The 23476-nt window shown below is 36.4% G+C and overlaps 1 protein-coding gene across 2 annotated transcripts; it reads left to right on the forward strand.

Annotated features, from left to right (window-relative positions):
* The first annotated feature begins 20350 nt into the window (after positions 1 to 20350).
* On the forward strand, positions 20351 to 23139 carry LOC108982406 (UDP-arabinopyranose mutase 1-like). Of its 2 annotated transcripts, none has more exons than XM_018953779.2 (4): positions 20351 to 20886; positions 21194 to 21444; positions 21990 to 22167; positions 22608 to 23139. In XM_018953779.2, the coding sequence occupies exons 1-4, from the start codon at positions 20563 to 20565 to the stop codon at positions 22977 to 22979; spliced, it is 1125 nt and encodes a 374-aa protein (XP_018809324.1). In that variant the 5' UTR covers positions 20351 to 20562; the 3' UTR covers positions 22980 to 23139. The 2 variants fall into 2 exon arrangements, with proteins under 2 accessions (XP_018809324.1, XP_018809325.1); XM_018953780.2 differs by having other exon boundaries at positions 20352 to 20886; positions 21999 to 22167.
* Positions 23140 to 23476: the final 337 nt, after the last annotated feature.

A 23476-nucleotide genomic window follows, 5' to 3' on the forward strand; every position in this document is an offset into this window, starting at 1 on the left:
CTCAGTACTATAGTGTCATAGAATTCCCATTTTACCAATATCCCTACTTTTCCACTTTATGGTACGCAAGCTAGAAAAGTCACCTAATATGCGAAGGCGAGAACAAAGAGTTGAAGATGCTGGTAGCTCAGGCGAGAAAGAGAATTACCTGCCCAAGGCAAGCAATAGTCAAGGAAAGACTGAGAAAATATGAGAGTTTTCTGAAACAACGCAGAAAAGCTCAGAAGGTGGCAGTGTAGTACACAGAAGCATGTACTCCATTTGAAGAGTCACATCGAGAGTGGGTCTGCATAAAAGATTACGAATCAAAAAATCATATATTCTAACCCAGAGGTATTGTCCAACGCCACGTGAGAGATCCTCACTCGAGGAGAGGCTGAGGACTGGAAGTAAGGCAAGCCATAAGGACGTACGAACCATGTCTTGCCACCCTATTTCTATTGTCTTGCAGTATGACAACTGAGACTAAAATACTCATTTTCAAGCATGACGAATCAGAAGTACGTTAAAAGGATATCTGATGGTCCTACCCTATAAAAGAGAATGGAAAAGGGACAAAATCTTACTTTTGAGATTGCAAACACCTAAGTGTCCTTAGAGTCAGATTCTTTGGAGAACGGAAGTGACTTCAGATGAGACAAAGATAGGAGCAGCATTGCACTGTCGTGGTAATTCCGAGCAATGATGTAGGTTAGCTTCGAAGATAGGGCTGTAATCTCCCACTTTTTGATCATGAATTAATAAATTTTTTCGCCATTATTTTTATGAATATTTTTACTTTATGTTTTCTAAGATCTTGAATATGACAGTTTTCGAACTAATTTTGTGTGATATCCGAGTGTGTGAAACCTTATCATGTGTTGATCACCATGGACTAGAAGAGATAGTCCTCGGATCATTCATGTGGTGCATTGCCACGAGTTTCATACGGGTAGAGAGAGTTCCTGTGATGATTGGGGTGGAACGGAATCATGTTGGCCTCACCTGATAGACAGGAAGGAGAATACTCCAAGAGTATCACGTGTGGTGTCTTCGAGTTTGTTGGCCAGGTAGATGTTCCTTGGTTCAACATGTATATCTTTGTGTGAGCGTCGATCTGTATAGGGTAGGCGAGTCGGCTTGCATGTTGGTAGGGTGGGAGTGATTCCCCGATTTGGAATGGTGAAATGGCTTCCCCTATTGCCATTTTAGTTGACAGATGTGTGTGTGACGAGCATCTATCTGTGTGATGAACATCAAGAGTTTTATGTACTCAAGAAGATGGTGATTCATTGTCTCGGTGACATATATATATACTGAGTTTTGCACAGAGGGTAACTGCTCAGAGAGTGATTCCTCGCCTATGCTTATATAACTGTATTTTACTAAAAGGGTGATTCCTCTTCGTGTTTACAAATGCATATGTTTTTGCCTGAGAGGGTGATTACTCGCCATGCACTAATATATGTGTTCATCTAATGCATTACATGAAATTGTACATTTCACGAGTATTGTTTCTCATTAGCGGTTTTGTCATAGCTTCCTAACCTACTTACGATTTCAATATTAGAACCATAGACTTTGATGCAGAGACGGATGCAGGAGCAATACCCTAGGAGGAAGAGCCAATCCCGCCGGAATCGTGGTCACGGAGACTTGTCTATGTTGTAGACATTGTTTATCCTTGGAAGTCGTACATATCTTTTATATCTTTCAGTTGGGCGACCACTTGTTCCCGAATTGCCTCGTTTTGGGTGTATGAACAAAATATTTGTACACATGTGCATTTATTTGAAGAAATTGAGCAACTTGAGAATATTGTGTAAATCTATAAATGGATTAGACATCTGATAGATAGGTGCTACAATGTCTATATTATTCAAGTTCATACTTTTCACGTTCAAGCTTATGTTATTCAAGTTCAAATTCATGTTCAAGTCAGTTAATGTTCAAGTTCACGTCATGTCAAGTTCAATCTATGCTCAAGTTCAAGTCATGTCAGTTTATGCTATATTAAATGTTAAGTCATGTCAAGCTTATTTATGATCATGTATGCATTCATGTTTTTACTGTCATGCATGCATTTTTAACTTGTATGTTAAGTTATATGTTAACTTGCTGAAATTTGTACTTAAATCTCACCATGGTAGTCTCAACTACCATTCCCCCCAAATGATAGACGAGGAAACGCAACGAACTCTAACTCTAACTGACCGGAGATGGTCGATTAGGCGATGCAGAGCTCGTAGCCTCCATGATCAGATTTACAGATAGTATTTTGGCATCCTTCGCGTTACTCGACAGATTGTCCCTGTAGTTTTTTTTTATGCATGTATTTATGGAGCTCTGTCTCCCGTACTTTTGAGATTACATAAATTTTGGACTTATGCTAAAATCGTGGATATCTATCACTTTCATATTGATGTAATATGTTTCAAAGTTATTTTGGAATACTTATAGTTTGGTTCATAGTATTGCTAAAAAACATTATCTATTGCGAATATTGCATATTGCTATATGCATGTTAAGTGCATTGCATATTTAATTGTCATGAACGGAGCAGGTAACCTTATGTTGCATGTCCGACGCTTTTGATTTCCGTTTGATCCCAAGCGAAATCTAACGGCGTCACAATACATTTGGAGATCCACTTGACACTTGTCAAAAGGAGTACAAATGTATAAGGTAAATGGAGTGAAAACCAAGCAAATCAATATGCTTCTAGTACGTTTCACTATTCTATCCACTCAAGCACTATTTGGACAACCATAAAGAGGGTTTCAACCCCTAATTAAACCCCAAACTTGGTGATGAAAACTAAAATCCCAAATGCTTAGGGTAACTGAAACCCTAAAATCTCCAAACCCTAAACATTGTAACCGGTTTTGCTTATGAGTTTCCCTCTTATTTTAAACCACTTCCACAAGCAATCAACTACTCAAGTACACTCTCTTACACCTTCATCCACTCCCTTACACCTTGGTACTTTCATTTGACCAAGAAAATTACGTGTGGATTAAAACCCTAACTGGAACCCCATTTAAAACCTAAATTTGTGCCACTCGGTTAATCTCATTTAGTTCCAGCCGAAACCCTAGTTTCCCCCAAGCTTCTTGCACAAACTTCTCCCACTTGAATGAAAATTCCATGGTTGACATTATAGCTCATTTTCAGCCCCAAATCGTACCGTTTATGGAAGCTAAAACAAGCAACAAATCAACTCTCAAAATCATCATCTCGACAACATCAATCTAGCCCCTTTGTAGCAGATTTTTTTTCTCCTCTTACACAAGACACCCTCACATCTTGTGTCATAGAACTCACCCACTCCAAGTCAGCCCCACTGATCATCATGAAAATGTTGAGTTGAAACTATCAGGGGCTTGGGAACACCCAAGCAGTTTAAGATCTTTGCCTTTTGGTAAGAAGAAAGAAGTCAACTTTAATTTTTCTCTTTGAGACAAAATTAAGAACTAGTTATTATGATGGTGTTAAGAGGAGGTTGGGGTTTGATGGCTACTTCGTTCTAGAACATGTGGGTAGAATGGGGATTTACAATGCTATGGAATTTGGAAGCTATAGTGGAGATAGTGAATTTTTCCCAGTATCATATTCATGCATATATTAAAGATGAAAAGAAGAATGTTAATTGGTTGCTTATTGGCTTCTATAGCCACCCTGAAACAAGCAAAAGAAGAGAGACTTGGGATATTTTATTATGGATAAAACATGAATATGATCAGGCTTGGTGTGTATTAGGTGACTTCAATGAAATCACATCACAGCTTGAAAACAAAGGGGGCAGACAAAGGCTAGAAAAAAAATGGAAGAATTTCGATAGGCTTTGGAAATTAATAGTCTGTTTGATCTGGGTTGGAAGCGTGACAAGTTTACTTGTAGCAACAAGCATGAAGATGAGTCTTTTACTAAGGAAATACTAGATAAGGCAATGGTCTGATATTTACAAATGTAGTGAGGTGGAGATTATGAAGTCAAGATGATATGATCACAAGCCTCTTCTGTTAGTATTAAATGGAGACAATCAAGACAAATCAAAGAGAATGAGAATTTTTGGATTTGAAGCAAAATGGGTGAGGGATGAAGAGGATGAGCAAGTGATTAAGGAAGCTTGGTCAAAACTTTTTGTTATCCAGAATCCTTGGAAAAGGGTACATAGCAAACTACAATATTGCAGTGGAGCTTTGGTCAGATGGAGTTCAAGAAAAATGTGATGGAGCAAAGGAAATTGTGATGAAAACAAAATGCTTAAAATAGATACAGGAAGTTAAAGGCCCCCACAATGTTGCTAGAATCAAAACTCTACAACATGAGCTAGGATTGTTACTTGATCAAGAATATTTAAAGTGGAAGCAAAGATCCGAAAGGAATTGGTATCAGTTTGGTGATTAGAATACTAAATACTTCCATGCATGTGCAATTCAAAGAAGGAGGAAAAATTAGATAAAGCGAATGAAAGACTCCCAAGGTAGAATTATGAAGGAACATGTTGAGATAGAAGGGGCTTTCTAGCAGTGTTTCAATGATATTTTCATATGCACCAATCCATCAATGGAAGCCATAGAGGAGTGCTTGCACTTTATAGATCCTCGAGTCACACCTAACATGAATGCAAAGCTGCAGAAGACTTTCACAAGAGCATAAGTGAGAGATGCCTTACAAAAAATGGCCCCACTGAAGTCTCCTGGCCTAGATGACTACAGTGCATGTTTTTTTCAATCTCATTGAACATTCTGGGAGAAGAGGTATGCTACTACTTTAAAGTTTCTTAATTTTTTTTTTTTTTTGGGGGGGGGGGGGGGGGTTTGGATTGTTGTATCAATTTTATTTATATAGCTTTAATTCCAAAATTCAAAGATCCTTCTTATGTTAGTGAATTTAGGCCCATCAGCTTATGTAATGTTTTATATAAGCTTGCCTCCGAAGTTTTAGGAAACAAGTTGAAGAAGATTCTCCCCAGTGTCATTTCTAGCTGTCAAAGTATTTTCATCCCCGGTAGGCTCATCACTAACAATGTGATGGTAGCCTATGAAGTTTTGCACTTTATGAAGACTAGACAAAAAAGGCAGACAGGCAGTATGACACTCAAAATTGATATGTCAAAAACATATAATGCATGAATGGACATATTTAGAAGCTATAATGAGGAAACTTGGTTTTGATGAAAGATTGTCATCTTTGGTTATGGAATGTGTTACCTTTGTAACATATCCAGTTCTTGTTAGTGGCCAGCCTGGAAACGCTATCAAGCCATCTAGAGGAATTAGGCAAGGAGACCCAACCTCTCCATACATTTTTTTCTTGTGTGTTGAAGGGCTAAGTTCTTTGTTGGATTTTTCAGAAAGATCTAGCACAATAAAGAGTGTGGTAGTCTCAAGGAGTAGAACAAGAATAAATCACATTCTCTTTGCTGATGATTGTGTACTTTCCTGTAAAGCAAGGTTGTCTAAGTGGAAAAAATACATCTCACCTCTCCATGTTTGGTCTATGGAAACCATTATACATTTTGAAGATGAAGAAAGGTACACCTACATCTAGGCATCTTTGACAAATTTAGTAAAATCCTTAAGAGGATCTAAGACTAATGATATTATTCTAGACGTGAAGATTAAGACCTAATTATACCCAATAGTATTGTGTTCTTTACAAAACAATTTATAAGATAGCATGCGATTAAATTTGACCGAGCCTTCTCCAAGAATGCTCCAAGAACTTCAAGTTCCAGTGTTTTGATTTTGGAGTTTCGTCCTAGAATAGTCAGTCTATTACGTGCATGGATGGTACCGGGGGCTGCCACCCCCCCCCCCGTCGCATGCAAAGACACGCACGTTTGCGGAATTGGTTTCCCAAGTTCCTCAGGCTCTCCCTGAGGTCTCGATACCATTCAGGCCCCCAAAATGTGTTGAAGGTGAGTTCTTTGTGCAATTTACTAAGGAGGAGTTGGATCGTTCGGCAGTTCCTTTTCGGTTCTCTATGGTTTTAAAATTCTTAAGGCAAAGACCATCTTTGGATCGCATCAGAGGGTTCATTCATAGCAGATGGGGACTAACGAAACAGCCAGTCGTTTCAGCCATGCGGAAGGCTCGGAATGTCTTTGTGAGATTTTCAGATGAAGATGATTTCTTGAAATCATTGTCCCGTGAAAGCTGTGATATTGAAGGGGTTGCCTATAGACCCTTTCAATGGTCTACTGATTTTACTGAAGATGAGGAACCATCTTTGGTTCCAGTTTGGATCATGTTGCCCGGATTACCTCCGAATCTTTATCAAGAAGCGTTCTTGCGGAATATAGTTGCACCGATTGGAATCTTTTTAAGGAGAGATAATGCGACACGCTGTGCAACTCGTACCGATGGTGCAAGGGTGTGTGTTCTAATGAATATCGATCATGAGCAGATTCATTCCATTTGGATTGGGACACCGAGACATCCTACAAGCATTTTCCAAGAAATTGAGTATGAAACATTGCCTGCATTTTGTTCCGTGTGCAAGGTGCAAGGGCATAACGTAAAGACGTGTAAGGCAAACAAGAAAGAAGGAAAGAGCAGCAAGAGTTTGAAGGTTATTAAGTCAAGTAAAGTCTGGGTGCCAAAAGATAAAGAAGATGATGCGAAGATTACTACAGTTCATTCGGGGAAAACCACAGAGTCCCCTGTTTTGGCATTGGAAGATGTTGAGATTGAGGTGCCGGTCTTGGATGGTGGCAAGGATGTAGGGAAGTCGAAGTTGGTGTCTGAGAGTGTTATCGTAGAAATGGAGGCCCCCGAGCAGAGGTTGATCTGTGGAGAGGCCAGCGGGACTTTACCAGCGGAGGAGTTGGTCTATTTACCAATAATAACTCATGAGCTGTCTGCTGGAGTTGGTGGCCATTTAGAACCCAGAAGGGAGGAATTCATCAAGACAATTCCAGTAGTGGAAGTTGCAGTGTAGAAAGACGATGTTGTAGTGGGTGGCCAATTAGAACCAAGAAGGGTGGTATTCATCGAGACATCATCTGTAGCGGAGGATGCTGTGCAGCTAGAGTCCAGAATTGACGTGGTGTCAAGCGGGAATATCCCAGTAGCAGAAGGAGAGGTGCAGATAGATACGACAGATTTGCAGATGGAGTCTAAATCTGAGGATGAAGGTAAGTATCCCCACCCAGGTAAACAAAAAGATGATTTTTCTGATTCTGATTTAGTAGTTAGGAAGTCTCCTAGTAAGCGTTTGTTACGTAGGTCCTATAGGGTTCCTAGCAAGCCCTCTAAGCAGAATCCTTGATTAATAAATTGTTATTTTGGAACATCCGAGGCCTTGGTACCTCGAGGAAACGTTTGAGGGGGCTTGTACGTGAGCTGCATCCTATTATTCTTTTTATTGCAGAACCGTTTAGGGATGATTCTCAGTTGAGTTATTGGAAGACGTTTCTAGAATTTGATGAGTGTCTTTCTAATGCAAATCAAGAAGGTAAGCTTTGGTGTTTTTGGAAGGCTGGTTTGAAGGTGGAGGTTATGGGTATTTCGGATCAGCACCTTACTATGCTTATTAACTCTAGCTTATTGATCTCTTCGGTTTATGCAAAGTGTCAATTTTTAGATCGGAGGCCTTTGTGGTCTAATTTACTTGGTGTTAATAATTTACAGTTTCCTCATGTGATTATTGGGGATTTTAATGTCATTTGTAATGATAATGAAAGAAGAGGGGGAAATCCTAGGATGCTTATTGCAATGGAGGATTTTTGTTCCTTTATTGATGATGGCAGATTTGTTGAGATGCCTTTTTCAGGTAATGGCTTTTCTTGGTGTAACGGTCGATTAGGAATGGCGCGTTCATGGGCTAGACTGGATAGAGCTTTATGTAATTCCAAGTTTAAGGATCTTTATCCGTCGGGTAGAATTCAATATCTTCCTAGGAGGACTTCAGATCACTCCCCTATGGTATTGGGTCACTTGGTTTCATCTGCTAGGTATGGTCAAACCTCTTTTAATTTTCAATATATGTGGACTAATCATGAAGATTTTTGGAGATGTGTTTCTAGTTCTTGGCAGGTGGAGGTTAATGGTACGGGTTTGTGGAAGCTAGCTGCTAAATTGAAGAGGTTAAAATTGGTTCTTAAATCTTGGAACAAGTGTTTGGCTGGACAGGAAAGCATATTAAAGAGTTAGAAGCTAAAGTGGAGGAAGGTGAATTAAGACTTCAAGAATGTTACTCAGAGGATGTAGAAGCTGATGTTTTAGCGAACAAGGTTGAGCTTGATGTCTGGTTACAAAGGGAAGAGTCTCGTATTGCTCAACAAGTTAAACAAAAGTGGGTATCGCAAGGTGAGGTTTCGACTGCTTTCTTTAAATGAAGCTCTCTGATGGCAGAGTGCTTAACTCGCCTGAAGATATCCATGAGGTTGCGTGTGTTTATTTTGAGGATTTCCTCAAAGCTAAAGCAACCAGTTCTTTGCCAGATCTGGTTGGGTTAATTTCTGAGGAAGTTTCGGAGGAGGAAAATCAATTTTTTGGTAGTATCCCGTCGGTTGGGGAAGTAAAAGATGCACTTTTTTCTATTCCGGTGGATAGTAGTCTGGGGCCGGATGGATTTGGCTCGGGTTTTTTTCAGCATTGTTGGTCCTTGGTGTATCAAGATTTATTGGAAGCAGTTAGTGATTTCTTTGGCGGGGCTGTCTTACCAAGGTTTTACTCTGCCTCCTTTATTGTCCTAATTCCTAAAGTTCAGAATCCTACATCATTTGGGAATTTTAGGCCCATTAGTCTGTGTTCAGTGGTCTATAAAATTTGTTCTAAAATTTTAGTGAACAGATTTACTTCAGTTTTCAGTAGGATTATTTCTATGGAACAGGGAGCTTTTTTGCTTGGTAGAAGTATTTTTGAAAATATTAGTCTTACCCAGGAGCTTATTCATGATATAAACAAGCCTATTCGAGGAGGTAATATTATGATGAAAATTGATTTTGCTAAAGCTTATGACACTATTGACTGGGGTTTTTTAAGTCATATTTTGAAAGCTTTTGGGTTTTTCCCGAAGGTTTGTCATTTGTTAGCTCAATGTGTTACTACACCTTGGTATTCTGTGGTTATGAATGGTGTCGCCAAAGGTTTTTTTAAGGGTAGACGTGGTCTCCGTCAAGGAGATCCTCTATCTCCTTACTTGTTCATTTTGGTGGAAGAAGTTCTCTCTCGGTTGTTAAAAAATAAATTTGAATTGGGGAGAATTAAAAGTTTTTCTCATCCTAGGCATGGTCCTGTTATTTCTCATCTTTTATATGCTGATGACATGGTAATTTTTGCAAATGGAGGAAGGTCTTCAGTTTCGGAAATTGTCGAATTTCTTCGTGTTTATGCTGAGTGGTCTGGTCAACAGGTAAATAGTGCCAAGTCTTCTATCTTCTTTTCTAAAAGAATTAATTCTGTTAGACGTAGACACCTTTTATTGAATACACAGTTCACGGAAGGGGTGTTCCCGGTCAAGTACTTAGGGGTGCCTATTGTTTCAAGTAGATTGAAGTTAATTCATTTTCAGGATGTTATTCAAAAAATTCGAAAGAAGATTGAAGGTTGGAAGGTGAGTTTTCTCTCCACAGGGGCGAGAGTCATTTTATTAAAGCATGTGTTGTCGAGTATGCCAATTCATTTGTTATCTGTGATGCAGGTTCCGAAATTAGTGTTGCTTCAGTTTAATAAATTATTTAGCACTTTTTTTTGGGGCTCATTTAATGGGAATCCCAAGAGGAAATGGATTAAATGGGACAAATTATGCAAACTTGTTGATGAAGGAGGGGTTGGTTTGAGAAGTTTTGTTGATGTGCAAAGATCTTTGCATCTTAAATTTGCCTGGAATTTGTTAAGTTCAGATTCTTTATGGAAAAGATTTTTTTGTGCTAAATACTTGCATGGTCAGCATCCGCTTGAGCTTAATCCATCGAGAGGCTCTAGGTTTTGGAAAGCTATTGTAAAAGAAATTCCTGTTGTACTTTCACGTTCCAGGTGGAAGATTAGGGAGGGGAACGTGTCGTTCTGGAGAGACAGTTGGCTAAATTCTGGTCCACTAATGGAGCAGTATCAGATGGTGGGTGATCCGGAATTGAAGGTGAAAGATTGTATGATTAATAACAAATGGGATATGGAGCAACTTGAGCAGCTTGTAGGGTCTGAAAAAATGGAGGATATTGTTAATGAAGTTAGTAGTAGGAGGAATGGTAAGGATCAGCTTATTTGGTTGGAAAATTCGGATGGGTCTTTCACGACCAAAACTGCCTGGTCTTTTGTTTGGATTCGTAATCCTAATTGTCAATGGTCGGATTGGATTTGGAATTCAGCTTTACCTAAGAAGTTTTCTGTGCTTATGTGGAAGGCCTTAAACTCATGCCTTGCAGTGGATGATCGTATAAGGAGAATTGGTGTGCCTTTAGTCTCGAAATGTGAATGTTGTAGGGACGGGCCATAGAGGATATTAATCATGTGTTATATAGTGGTAATATTGCTAAGGCTATTTGGAAGTTTAGTTCTAATATTTTGGGTATTCCGTTTGTCCCGAATCGGTCTTGGAGGGCAACTGTTGAGGCCTGGTTCCGTAGAGCATCGAAGTCCTCTCAGTTAGGTATTCTAATGGGAGTTATTCCTGTCATTATCACTTGGAATTTATGGAAATGGAGATGTACAGCGAGGATGGAAGGTAGGAAGGAGAAGGTTCAGGTTTTATGGAGATTGATAAAGTATTGGATTAATTGGGTGGGTATTAAGATTCATAAGGATTCCCGGCTTGTGGAAAAGGATGTAAAGATATTGAAGTCTTTGAATCTTTCTATTAATTTTAAAAAAAGAGGGGTTTCTATGGCAATTAGATGGGAGAGACCGAATAAAGATTAGTTTAAACTGAATGTGGACGGAAGTAGTATTAATAACCCTGGTATTTTGGGTGCAGGAGGAGTAGTAAGAAATGAGTTTGGGAAGATGGTTTTTGCGTTTGCTGAATCCATTGGGAGTGGTAGTAATAATCTTGCGGAAGTTATTGCCTTGAGAAGAGGGATTGAACATTGTAAACGTTTGGGGATTAATAATATTAATATTGAAATGGACTCGCTTTTGGTTGTTAATTGGGTTCAGGACAGAAGATGTACTCTCTGGTACTTAGAGGATTTTTGGGAAGATATTATGAATATGTTGGCAGAGATGAATTTCACTATTAAGCATATTTATAGGGAAGGTAATAAGGCTGCAGATTTTTTGGCTCGATTGGGTAGTAATGGGGTCTCTCATGAGTGGTTAGGGCAGACGGATGTTCCTCATCTATTAAGAAGTATTCTTAGAACTGATTCATGTGGTTTGGCTTATCTCAGGTAGTGTGGTTGTATTTAGGATTGAGTGTCAGTTCTCTTATTTTCATAATATTCCTTTAGTGTTTTATTTTGGTTTTGTTCTCTTATTGGTTTTTTGTTTATTTGAGTTTTGAGTTGGTGTCTGGTGCTTGGGGCTTAATTAGTCTTTCTTATTATTGTAAAGCCCGAGTACATATGTTTGTTACCACGGTATTCCTCCGCCACAAGTGAGGGCTTATTAATAAAATTGGGTGGGGATCACTATTGGACAGGTGATTTCTCACTCTTTGATAAAAAAAAAAAAAAAAGTGGAAAAAATACAAGAGTTGATGGCCAAGAATGAGAAAGTATTTGGTCAGTGCTTAAACAAGCTTAAAACTTCTATTTACTTCAGTTCAAACACAAGAGCTTCTATCAAAAACCAAATCCAAAGAGTAGTTGGTGTTTATATTATCAACATCTATGAAAGATACTTGGGTTTACCTTCTATGTTAGGTAAATCAAAGTACAATACTTTTAGGGTGTTGAAGGAGAGAGTATGGGGCAAGATAAATAGCCAGAAGAATTTTTTCCTTTCTCAGGCAGAGAAGAAAGTTCTTTAAAAGGTAGTGATCCAAGCAATCCAACCTACTCCATGAGTGTGTTCATGCTCCCAAAGAAGCCTTCCAAAGAAATAACTTCTATGATGTCGAGATTCTGGTGGAGACATATGCAAGAGGAAAAGAGAATCCAATGGAAAAGCTAATCAATGATGGGAGAATCAAAGAAATGGGGAGAACTGGGCTTCAGAGATATTGAGTCTTTTAATAAGGTCATTTTAGCAAAGTAGGTACGGTGGATATCAAATAATCCTTGTTCTTTGGTTGTAGAAGTTATGATGGAGAAATATTAATTTCAAGAATGGTAACCAGCTTGAGACAAAATTGGGATCTAGTCCATCTTTGATTTGAAGGAGTTTGTGGTTTTTTCCTGGACTTGATTAAAGAAGGAATGTTCTTGAATTTCGAGGGACAGGTGGGTTCCTATACCTACTTCTTTTAGAGTGCAATCTCCAGTTAACTATCTAGACAAATAAGCAAAGGTGAAAGAGATTATAGATGAAGACACAGGTAGCTGGAGGAAAAGCTTTATTCATCAAATCTTTAAGCAATAAGAAGTTGAATTTATATGCAGCATACCTCTGAGTCGATTGGGAGCTAAGGATAAGCTGGTATGGGGGCACACAAAAGATGGGAACTTTTCTGACAAGAGTGCCTATCATTTGAAGAGACAAGAGTGCCTATCATTTGAAGCACACCAAAAAGAGACTCAAGCAAGGGGAATCCTCTAGCTCATTAGTAGGGGAGACAGAATGACAATAAATTTGGGATCTCAAAGTTCCAAGGATGGTTAAACACTTTCGTTGGAAAACAATTCATGAACTACTTCCAACCAGGCAAAACCTTGTTAAGAAACAAGTTTTTTGAAAGCCCTTTGTGTCCAATTTGTGGAAGGAAGTGGAAACAATAATACATGTTGTTCTGAGTTGCCCTGCTGCTAGTGATGTTTGGGGTGAAACTAATAGTCTTGTCAGAAAGTGCCCGACCACAACAATTGATTTCATGGATTTGTGGAAAAAAAATGAAGTCAAAGCTGAAGCCCGGGGAGAGAGAACTAGAGTGTTCATTATGAGGAGAACTTGGATCCTAAGGAATGCTCTAATATTTGATAACAAATTTGAGAATCCAAAGTTGGTGCTTCAACCATCAAGTAGAGGATTAGAAGTGTTTCTCCTAGCTCAAAGCCATCAACATGAACATCAACAGGTAGGAATAATTGAGAAAAAGCAAACTCTAAGAAAACAAGCCTTGGTGTTATCATTTGAGATCTGGCTAGGGATGTTATGGCCTCACTATGCACAAACATAGGTTACCAAATAAAGCCTACTATAGCTGAAGCCATGGAACTGTGTTTAGGGAGACTCTCATGTTGCAGTTAGAGCTACTAATAATCATAAGATGTATGGGCAGATTATGGGCCACTGATTCATGATGTTAGAAGAATGCAGGCTAAAAGACCAGGATGGATTAATGTTGCTTTCAATTACCGTGAAACAAATATGGCAGCTCACTTTAGGCCTCGTTTATGTGGTGAAAGTGTTTCATCTTATCTCATCATTATAATTTTTATAAATTCTCACACAAAATATAATAAACAATTCAATTTTTTCAAATCTCAAAATAATAATATTGGAAAATAATATCCTAACAATATTTTATTCAACTTTCGACTTTTATCTAAAATCATCTCATCTCATCCCATTTCACTATCCAAATTGTACCTAACTTGCAAAGTTGGCTTGTAAGAGAAGATTTGGTTGAGATATTGAATACTATTTTGCTAGAGAAGTATTGTAATTATTGAAATAAATTGGCTTATTGAAACCATGTATTCGCAGGCTCACTACAAGAAAATTGCTTATTTGTGACCAGTTAATTCTAGTAAAATAATTATTTACAGTTAAAATGAGTCTATTTTGATCATAAATAATTTTTTCGTCACAATTTAATAGTCACAAAAATTTATTTTTCTTGTAATGAGACAAGAATATATACATGGCATTGTATTGTAGATGCGACCACTTCGATCGTACTCATGTCTTCATTACGCCATCCTGTAACATTCTACCAAAGACTCCCTGCATATTTGTCTTAAATTCTTAATGCATATATATTTGAAAAAACACGCTGTTAATGAATTAATGGTATATGACTAAACATAGTGATGTTGAAGAAATATATAAATCCGTTGAATTTCATGTGTCGTAGATGTACAATTACGTACATAATACGTTGACTATTCATTTAATTTTTGCTTAACCTACGGACGTACGGTAATCCCAATTAATTGCCATTGAAAAAAGAAATTACGTAGACCCCATTAATCTTTTGTGCCTTTTTTTTTTCATTCTCTCACTCTCATATTTTCTCCAAACTCAATTCATATAGTATATGTAAGTATTAATTTTAATTAACATAACATGTTGTCCATAAGACATGGTTTATACTTAAAATTATTTATATAAAGATTAATTTTAATTGACATAAAAACCTTATTATAGTACAGAAATACTACATGTTGGTATTTAAAAAATATCTATATAATATACGTACGTACATGTCTACAGAGCAACACAATTTCTAAGGGCTGGTTTGAATAGTGAGATTAGATGAGATAGTTTTATATGAAAGTTAAAAATTAAAAATTAAATAAAATATTATAAAAATATTATTTTTTAATATTATTATTACTTTAGAATTTGAAAATGTTGAATTAAGATTTGAAGAAGTTGAATTATTTATTATATTTTGTGTAAAAATTTAAAAAAATTGTAATGATGAGATGAATAAATAAGCCCTAAATAGACTGGAAAAGTGGATTTGTTGGTGACCTTCGTTTGGAAGTAAGTTTATGTTTAGTGGGTAGAGTTGGTACGATCTTGGCTTTAAAAATTGGGGAAAAAATAAATTCAAGTAATGTAGGTTCCTTGGATCTACAAGCAATGCTCATGTTTATGGCAAAGTGTATTGAGCTATGGGTTCCTTGTGATAGGTTAAAAAGTATTCGGCACTTTTCTTGAATTTCTTGTTCATGACTTTTTTCGTTTTGGACAATGCTCGAAGCAAGGCAATTCAATATAAATTAAAGTCTAAGGTAAAATTTAAGTGAATTATAATTATAATATTATAAAATATAAACTATTATATGGAATATTTTTAAAATTTTTAAGAAAATGAGATTTTATTTAAATCTTTTTAATTTTTTATTTAATACATCAACTTAAAATGAGATCTCAATGTAAATTTTGTACCGCAATTTAGAAATATTTTAAAAAATTTATTTAAAAATAGAAATAATTCATTATATTAAATATTAAATTTAGTAATATAAAGCCTTGCACACATTGAAAAATATAAAAAATCATTAAAAATTTTATTTAATGAAATATTTTTTATTTTTTTTAAATATTAAATTAACACATCACTTTTATTTTTGAGGTGGTGGATACTTTAGGCAATGGCCTTACCACCGAGCCCGCCATGTTATCAAGAAAGGTGATCCCGGTATTATACCGATAAAATAAATTATATTTTTTTAACAATTTTTAGACCTCTTCAAACAATTAAAAAAATAAAAATCACGAAATTATTAAAAGCTATTTCATTAACTATTATTAAGTTAAAATATAAAAACAGTAGGCTCTATGGTACCTTTCTCGGTGAAAATATCATTACCCTTTTCATTTTACCTCTCCTTTTGTTTTCTCGTAATTAAACGTTTTAATAAATCGTTTTTCCGATTCAAAGTATGCTACGAATTCATCTCATTTTATTTTATTATTATAAATTTTAAAATTTTTATATAAAATATAATAAATAATTTATTTTTTAAAAATTTAAAATAATAATAATAATATTTTATTTAATTTTAACTTTTATTTAAAATTATGTTATATCATCTCAATTTCTATCTCCCGCGCTGTTCTCAAAAACAAATTGTGGGTGACAAACGTTCGTAGCTCTGCAAGCCTTTGTCCTATCTTTAAGGTCAAGCTGCAGTACTTTTGACGATCGAACGCATTTTTCAATTCTTAATTTTAGATTATTTTTCAATTAAATAATGGCAAATTTCAATCTACCACTCTCAAAACTATCCTCCTGGTTATTCACTATTTATTATTATTATTATTATTATTATTATTATTTGTTATTTTTACTTGATTTAGTCATTTTTATTAATATTATTTATTAGTAATTATTTACGATTATTTGTTATTTTATTTTAGGGAGAATATTATTTTGTTAGTTTCAGGGATAAGGATAATTGTACTGCTGATTCATACTTGAGATGTAGATAACATAGGATAGCATAGTACCATTATGGGATAATGTATAGCATTGAGTATATGGTTTTTTTTTTTTGGTTAATTATTAAATTAGTACTTTTTTATATTTGGAAATCTCAATCTTCAACTTTTGTAAAATTGATATCTAAAAAAAAAAAAAAATCACAATTAAATACTTTCGTTAATCTTCTGTTCGAAAAAACTCACAATTTGATATCGTCTCGTTTGTTTTTACAGACGAGATGAGATAAGATAAAAATTGAAAATTAAATAAAATATTATTAGAATATATTTTTTTAATATTATTTTTATTTTGTAATTTGAAAAAGTTAAATTATTTATTTTATTTTGTATAAAAATTTAAAAAAATTATAATAATAAGATGAGATGAAAAATTTTATAAAAATGAACGAAATTACAAAAACTCAAAAATTTACGTACTAATTTTATAATTAACCATAATATTTTTGTTTGTATCTTGTTTTGTTTGAACGTTGTGACAGGAGCGGTAGAGCCGTAGATATTTATTTTTCTACCTTAATTTTAGATTTTTTATTACATATTTTTGGTAAGATTTTTTAATTTCAATATTCTTCCATCACAAACAAACGAGGGTTTGTAATAAATTAAGTAGCATAGGCCTTTTAAGGGGCCAAGAAAAAAAAAAAATAGGCCTTTTAAAATGTAGCATTTTAGGGGGGAAAGAATGCTCTTACCTCTGGAGTCTAGTTAAAATGTAGCATCTCAGATTCTCAGGAGCTACTTACCTGCCACGTGTATCGGGAATATCAAATGGGTTGTACGATGCTGCAGTTGACAGTTGTCACGGAAAATGAATGTGCCAGAAACAAAGAATAGCAATTCCAGAAGCGCTCCCATTACAAACTCTGTTCTTCACGTTTTTCACCAAGCGCTTACTTATTTCATGAGTATTCATCTCCTAGAAATTAAAAAAAATAATAATAATAAAAAAAAAAGAGAAATTCTACATACAACTGTGAAGTATGTAAACGCCGCGTAACCGCTTTAAAAAAGAGTGGAGTCCACTATTAAAAAATTAATTTTTTAATATGGGTTCCATGTTTTATTCACTTTTTTCAAAACGATTACGCGGCGGTTGCACAATTTACGGTTGTAAATATATTTTCTCAAAAAATAAAAGACTCTTTCCAAAGTCTAATGGAGAGGAATAATATTTTTTTGTCAACTTTATTTTTGTATTTTTTGAAGAATGGATTATTATTTCTCATTTTTTTTTAACTTTATTTATAGGAGTGTGTTAATGTCAAAAATTGCACAACAAACTAAAAAGGAGAAAATAATCATCCCCAGCCCACGAGATGATTCAAACTTCGATACAATATTTTTCGCGTTAATCCATCAAATACCTAATAAATAAGTTAAATAAAAATACAAATAGAGAGATACAGGAATATACATTGTTTGGCAAAATACCTATGTCCACGGGTTGTTAGGGGTGAAATACACAATAATGGGTAATTTTACAATCTCTTATGACTCACATTTCGCTCAATACAATGGAAGAATTTAGGGGAGACCCTTTGGAGTAACTATGTGTGGTGGAGTTTGACGTCTGAAGCTTCCGTAGAGATAGTTTGTGTAGAGAGTTTGTGAAGAATCTGTCAGATTTGTTGGGGATCTCCTCATTATATATAGGTGTATTTCATTAGACTGATTGAGTCCAACTTGCCTTGTGAAACATTTTCCTTTTAGAAGTTAAAGTCTCTTTCATTTTAAGAGTCTGAGTTAACTTGTCTTATCTCTTAACTTGATTTTTGATCTTATTTCGAGGCTAAATTATAGACTGTTGATTTGACCCTGATAGTTACGAATCTTAAGGGCGATTTGTTGGATAAGAAGGCTTTGAGAATCTTCAAGTCAATAATCTGTAGAATAAATTTTAAAAATTGGTCACCGATTTCCTGTTTGTTTCCTAATTTTCTGTTTGTTTTGTGCTAAGTAGTGAGGAGCTTAGCTTAGAAAGATAGGCAGAAGATGTACTGAACCACATTAGGTGCGAGCACGGAGTTTTGCTTGGGTGGGATATGTATTTGACAATGTCAGAGGTGAGCACGGAGCTCGATTTTGGTGAGATATGTACTCGCCTCATGAGGTGTGAGCGTGAAGCTTGATTTTGACAGGAGATATACTCGACCGCATTAGGTGTGAGCGTGGAGCTCGATTTTGAGTTTGTTTATTTGTGTAGATGTTTGCCATGAGAGATTGCTTGTTGTCAGTGAAGAGTGCATATTTCCGTGATTTGTCTTGTCAGCGCATGAACGTCGGGTTTTTGTGGATCTTGGATAGTGTTTGTCCTCTGCCTACACTGTGCCCAGTGTGAACTGCTTCAGTGGTCAAGGACCACCTTGCCGGTGACAAGGAGCTCTAACGGTGTATGTGGTGGCTAGTGGTGGTAGAGGACTACTATGCTGGTGACAAAGGCTGCCGGCGAGCCATGTGGTGGTTGCTGACTAGCGAGTGAGGTGATGCTGCCTGCAGCGTGTTGCTTGCCTCTGTTCATCGGATCCGGGCATGCCATTGTACAAGAAGCACCTCCCCGATGACAAACAACGCCAGCAAGCCTAGTCATGGCCATCGGGTGGTTCCCCGTATGCTTATACACAGGTTCCTGGTGCTTCCTGATTTCCCACACTATGCACAGCGGAGTGCTCCAATTCAACGAGCTGCTGGTGGAAGTCTTTGTCTTCGTTGTATCTCCGCCGGATTTGTATCACCGGTGGCTGCAGGTTCTGACCGACGAAGCATCTGGGTGCACGTCGTGCACCCTTTACGTATGATATGCATGGCACATGGCACGTGCGTAGTGCCGTGAAGTCTTCTTCGTGGTTTCTTCTTCTATTATTATTATTATTATTTCATAAAATGATAAGAGAAGAAATAATAGGAAATAGTAAAGTTGAGGAGATTTTATTTGATTTTTTTAAGACAATCTCTTGAGTCGGAGAATATCCTTCTCCCAATTCCAGTATAGAAGATATCGTCGATCCCACTGACGATGCTAATTGTTAATGCCAAAAATTGCACAACAGATTGAAAGGGAGGAAATAATCATCCCCGACCCACCAAATGATTCAGGTTTTGATACGGTGTTCTTCGCGTTCATCCATAAAATATGTAATAAATAAGCTCAATAAAAATAAATATAAAGAGACACAGAGATTTATGTGGTTCAGCATAATGCTTATGTCCATGGGTTATTTGGGGGCCAAATGATCTACTATAATGAGTGATTTTACAATCTCTTATGGCTCACATATTATTTAATACAATGGAAGAATTTAGGAAAGATCCTTTAGAGTTGCTATGCATGGTGAAGTTTGGCATATAGAACTTCTGTGGAGATATTTGTGTAAAGAGATTGTGGAAAATCTGTCAGATTTGTAGGAAATCTCCTCATTATATATAAGTCTATTTTCTTAAAGTGATTGGATCCAACTTGCCTTGTAAAATCTTTTCTTTTTAGAAGTCTGAATCTCTTTCCTTTTAATAATCTGAGTCAACTTGTCTTATCTCTTCTTGATTTTATCTCGAAACTAAATTATAGACTATTGATTTAACTCCTACAGAGTTTATATGTAATATCATTTGCTCAATGGGATTTTTTAAAATGTCCTTCTATCATATATCTCACCTTTTCCATCCATAAATAAATTATTTTACAATAAAATGTACTTTATAATGAGAAGTAAAACACTAGCGAATTATCACTTATTTCAATGGGTAATTGGGAATTATGTTGTCACAATGATCAAATTATACAGCTAGGTTTGGATTTCTATTTTTACCTTCTATATATAAAATGTATATTATCATTAGTCCTAAATGTCCAGGACAGCTTATACTCTCTACTTTACCAGCAAAAGAACTTCATACATGAATTGGATCCAACCCTCTACATGATGGTTTCATTAAAGGGAATCAAAGCTTTTTCAAAATTATATTTAAGTTTGAGGATTTTAAACCGGAAAGATATAGTCATGTACAATAAATTTAATAATATTTGTATAAATATATTTAATAATATTAAATAAATAATAAACGTTTTAAGATTCACATTATATATGGCCTATGGGTCTCCTTCTTTGGTAAATAAGAATTTAAGGGGATGTTTTAGCCATTTAAAGCATGTGAGTCTCCTCAGTCATCTCCACCGTTCTTCTCTCCCTCACTCCTTTCACGTTTCAAAACCACGAATCCTACGCGCCCTTCACCTCTATAAGAAACCCATTGAGGCATTGATCACACGCACATCCTCCACTCCTTCCTTACCGCCGTTGTTTCTCTGTGTGTGTCTCCTTCTCTGTCTGTGTCTGTGTTAAGTCACACCATCATTGCCATGGCGCACCCAGTGAGCCCGGTATCCCCACCGTTGAAAGATGAGCTGGACATCGTTATCCCAACCATAAGGAACCTTGATTTCCTGGAGATGTGGAGGCCATTCTTCCAGCCCTACCACCTCATTATTGTCCAGGATGGTGACCCGACCAAGACCATCAGGGTCCCAGATGGCTTCGACTACGAGCTTTATAACCGCAACGATGTGAACCGGATTCTGGGTCCCAAGGCTAGCTGCATCTCCTTCAAGGACTCCGCCTGTCGCTGCTTTGGCTTCCTCGTCTCCAAGAAGAAGTACATCTTCACCATTGACGACGATTGCTTTGTATGCTCTCTCTCTCTCTCTCTCGTCTTCAGGGATAGATTTGTTAAGTGGAATATTAGTCGAGACTATTCTAGAGTATATTGTTCAGAAAAATGTTCGTGAAGAATATTCTTTCATTTTTCACCATTTAGGACAGCTTCATATTGCATGACATCTGTGCATTTTGTTCGACTTTTGTGCTGCTCTGTACCGTTCAAAATTGTTCAATGTCCGAGTGAATATCAATGCTTGAGTAAAACTATTAATATAATTTTATTATTTTTGGTTGATTTGTGTGATGGAAAACGCGAATAAATGCTGGGAAAAGGTGGCAAAGGATCCGAGTGGGAAAGAGATAAATGCGTTGACGCAGCACATACAGAACCTGCTGACACCATCGACGCCGCATTTTTTCAATACTCTCTACGATCCGTATAGGGACGGAGCAGACTTCGTTCGGGGATACCCATTTAGCCTGAGAGAGGGAGCGCCCACAGCCATCTCTCATGGGTTGTGGCTCAACATTCCCGACTACGATGCCCCAACTCAGCTTGTCAAGCCTCTCGAGCGCAACACCAGGTTCATGTTTATTTTCAAACTCTTCACTGGTTCTTACCGGCCATTCATGGGCTTACATTCTCAACTCTCTGTCTGTTCTATTTGTTGCTCTTAGTTATTAAATTCGCACACAGCACAACGTACGTTCTGTTTCCATCCATTTGGTACTCTGTCATGTTATTTTGCATCTGTTTAATGTTATTCTTTTCCATTGGCAATGTATTTCGGAAATTTATTTTGTTTAACTATCTTGCTTGTCGAATAGAGGGTAAAGGTTATTATCTGAGTTTACAATATAAAATATACAATTTTTTTTATTTGTTTAATGAATTAGAGTCTTTTTACCTAAAAAAATCTTAAACTCCTATTGTGTTTGGGACTAGTGCTGGGGTTTTTGTATCTTAACATCAGATCGACGAAAGTCAAATAAAAAGAGAATCAAAGTCGTTTCATAATCAAGCCTGAGTAATTCATCTATGTAGGTTTTCAATTTGATTTGGTTTTTGGAGTATTGAAACCAAGTGCTCTGTTCAGATTAATGTTGCCTAATTGTACATTAATGTTAGTCCACACAGATATGTAGATGCTGTAATGACAATTCCAAAGGGCACCCTCTTCCCTATGTGTGGGATGAACCTTGGTTTCAACAGGGAACTGATAGGACCTGCAATGTATTTTGGGCTCATGGGTCATGGCCAACCAATTGGCAGATATGACGACATGTGGGCTGGTTGGTGTGCCAAGGTATCTTCATTCTTTCATTCAGTTTCATAGCTTGTCATCTGATAATTATGGCTGAGTAAAATCCTAACCAACTACATTTCGAGATTAATCCTAGCAAGTGATTAATGAGCTCGATTTGCAGACAATATATCGAATGATCTTCTTTTAGCTTTCTCGGATCTGATGCTGTCGAGAATAGTTTTTAAGGGATAGATACACTTTGCAGTAACGAATTATCAAGGATTTTGCAATATTCATCCAAACTATCAAATTTGACCCTTTTGACCCTTAACATTTAACACTTTTTAACAGTTTGAGAGTACAATGTTTCAGTTTTGATAATTTTGGATGCAGAGTGTAAAAACCTTAGTAGTTTGAGGGTGCAAAGTTTTTTTATGTAATTTTATTTGCTGCCTCATCATGGATTTACCCCTTGGATGATTTTAGAAGTTGACTTTCAGGTAATCTGTGACCATTTGGGTCTTGGGGTGAAGACAGGGTTGCCATACATTTGGCACAGCAAGGCAAGCAACCCATTTGTGAATTTGCAGAAGGAATACAAAGGCATATACTGGCAGGAGGAGATCGTTCCATTCTTCCAATCTGTTGTCTTCCCGGAAGAGTGCACGACTGTGCAGAACTGCTACATCGAACTCTCAAAGAAGGTCAAGGAAAAGCTTGGAACCATTGATCCTTACTTTGAGAAGCTTGCTGATGCCATGGTTACTTGGATTGAAGCATGGGAGGAGCTCAACCCTGTATCACAAGCAGCAGCTGCTGCAGCTCAGCCCAATGGTGTGAAGAAGGAAGAACCCTCTGTCAAATCGAAGTAGACAGCCCTCATAGTCCACTTTGATTATAATAAAGTATGCTGTAATCTTCCGCCATCTTTTCCTTTGCATCTCTTATTCCATCTAGTTCATATTTTAAGTACTTATCATTCCTTTGTGACTCTATTTCACCACCTAATTGGAGTACTTCCCTGTTTGCCAATTGAAATAATAACTACATTTATCTAATTCTTGGAGTGGGAGTAGAAATCTTGAATTTAAACTTACATTATTAGAAATTGAACCCTCGTTAAGATGTGTATATATATATATGTATATATATATATATATGCATACACATACATGATTAGTTAGGCCTCTATTTGCAACGCACGTATAACCCATTCAAAGTGTTGTTGCATATGAATTAGAACACTAGGCCATTAACATTGATAATAATTGAATAATTATGAACTAAACAAGTACCAAAATTTCTAATAATTTTGTCAATTATCTATCATAATTATATATTAATCCGCCAGTAGAAAATATTAAATCAA

The sequence above is a fragment of the Juglans regia genome, chromosome 9, assembly GCF_001411555.2.
Source record: "Juglans regia cultivar Chandler chromosome 9, Walnut 2.0, whole genome shotgun sequence".
In the NCBI taxonomy this organism is placed as follows: domain Eukaryota; kingdom Viridiplantae; phylum Streptophyta; class Magnoliopsida; order Fagales; family Juglandaceae; genus Juglans; species Juglans regia.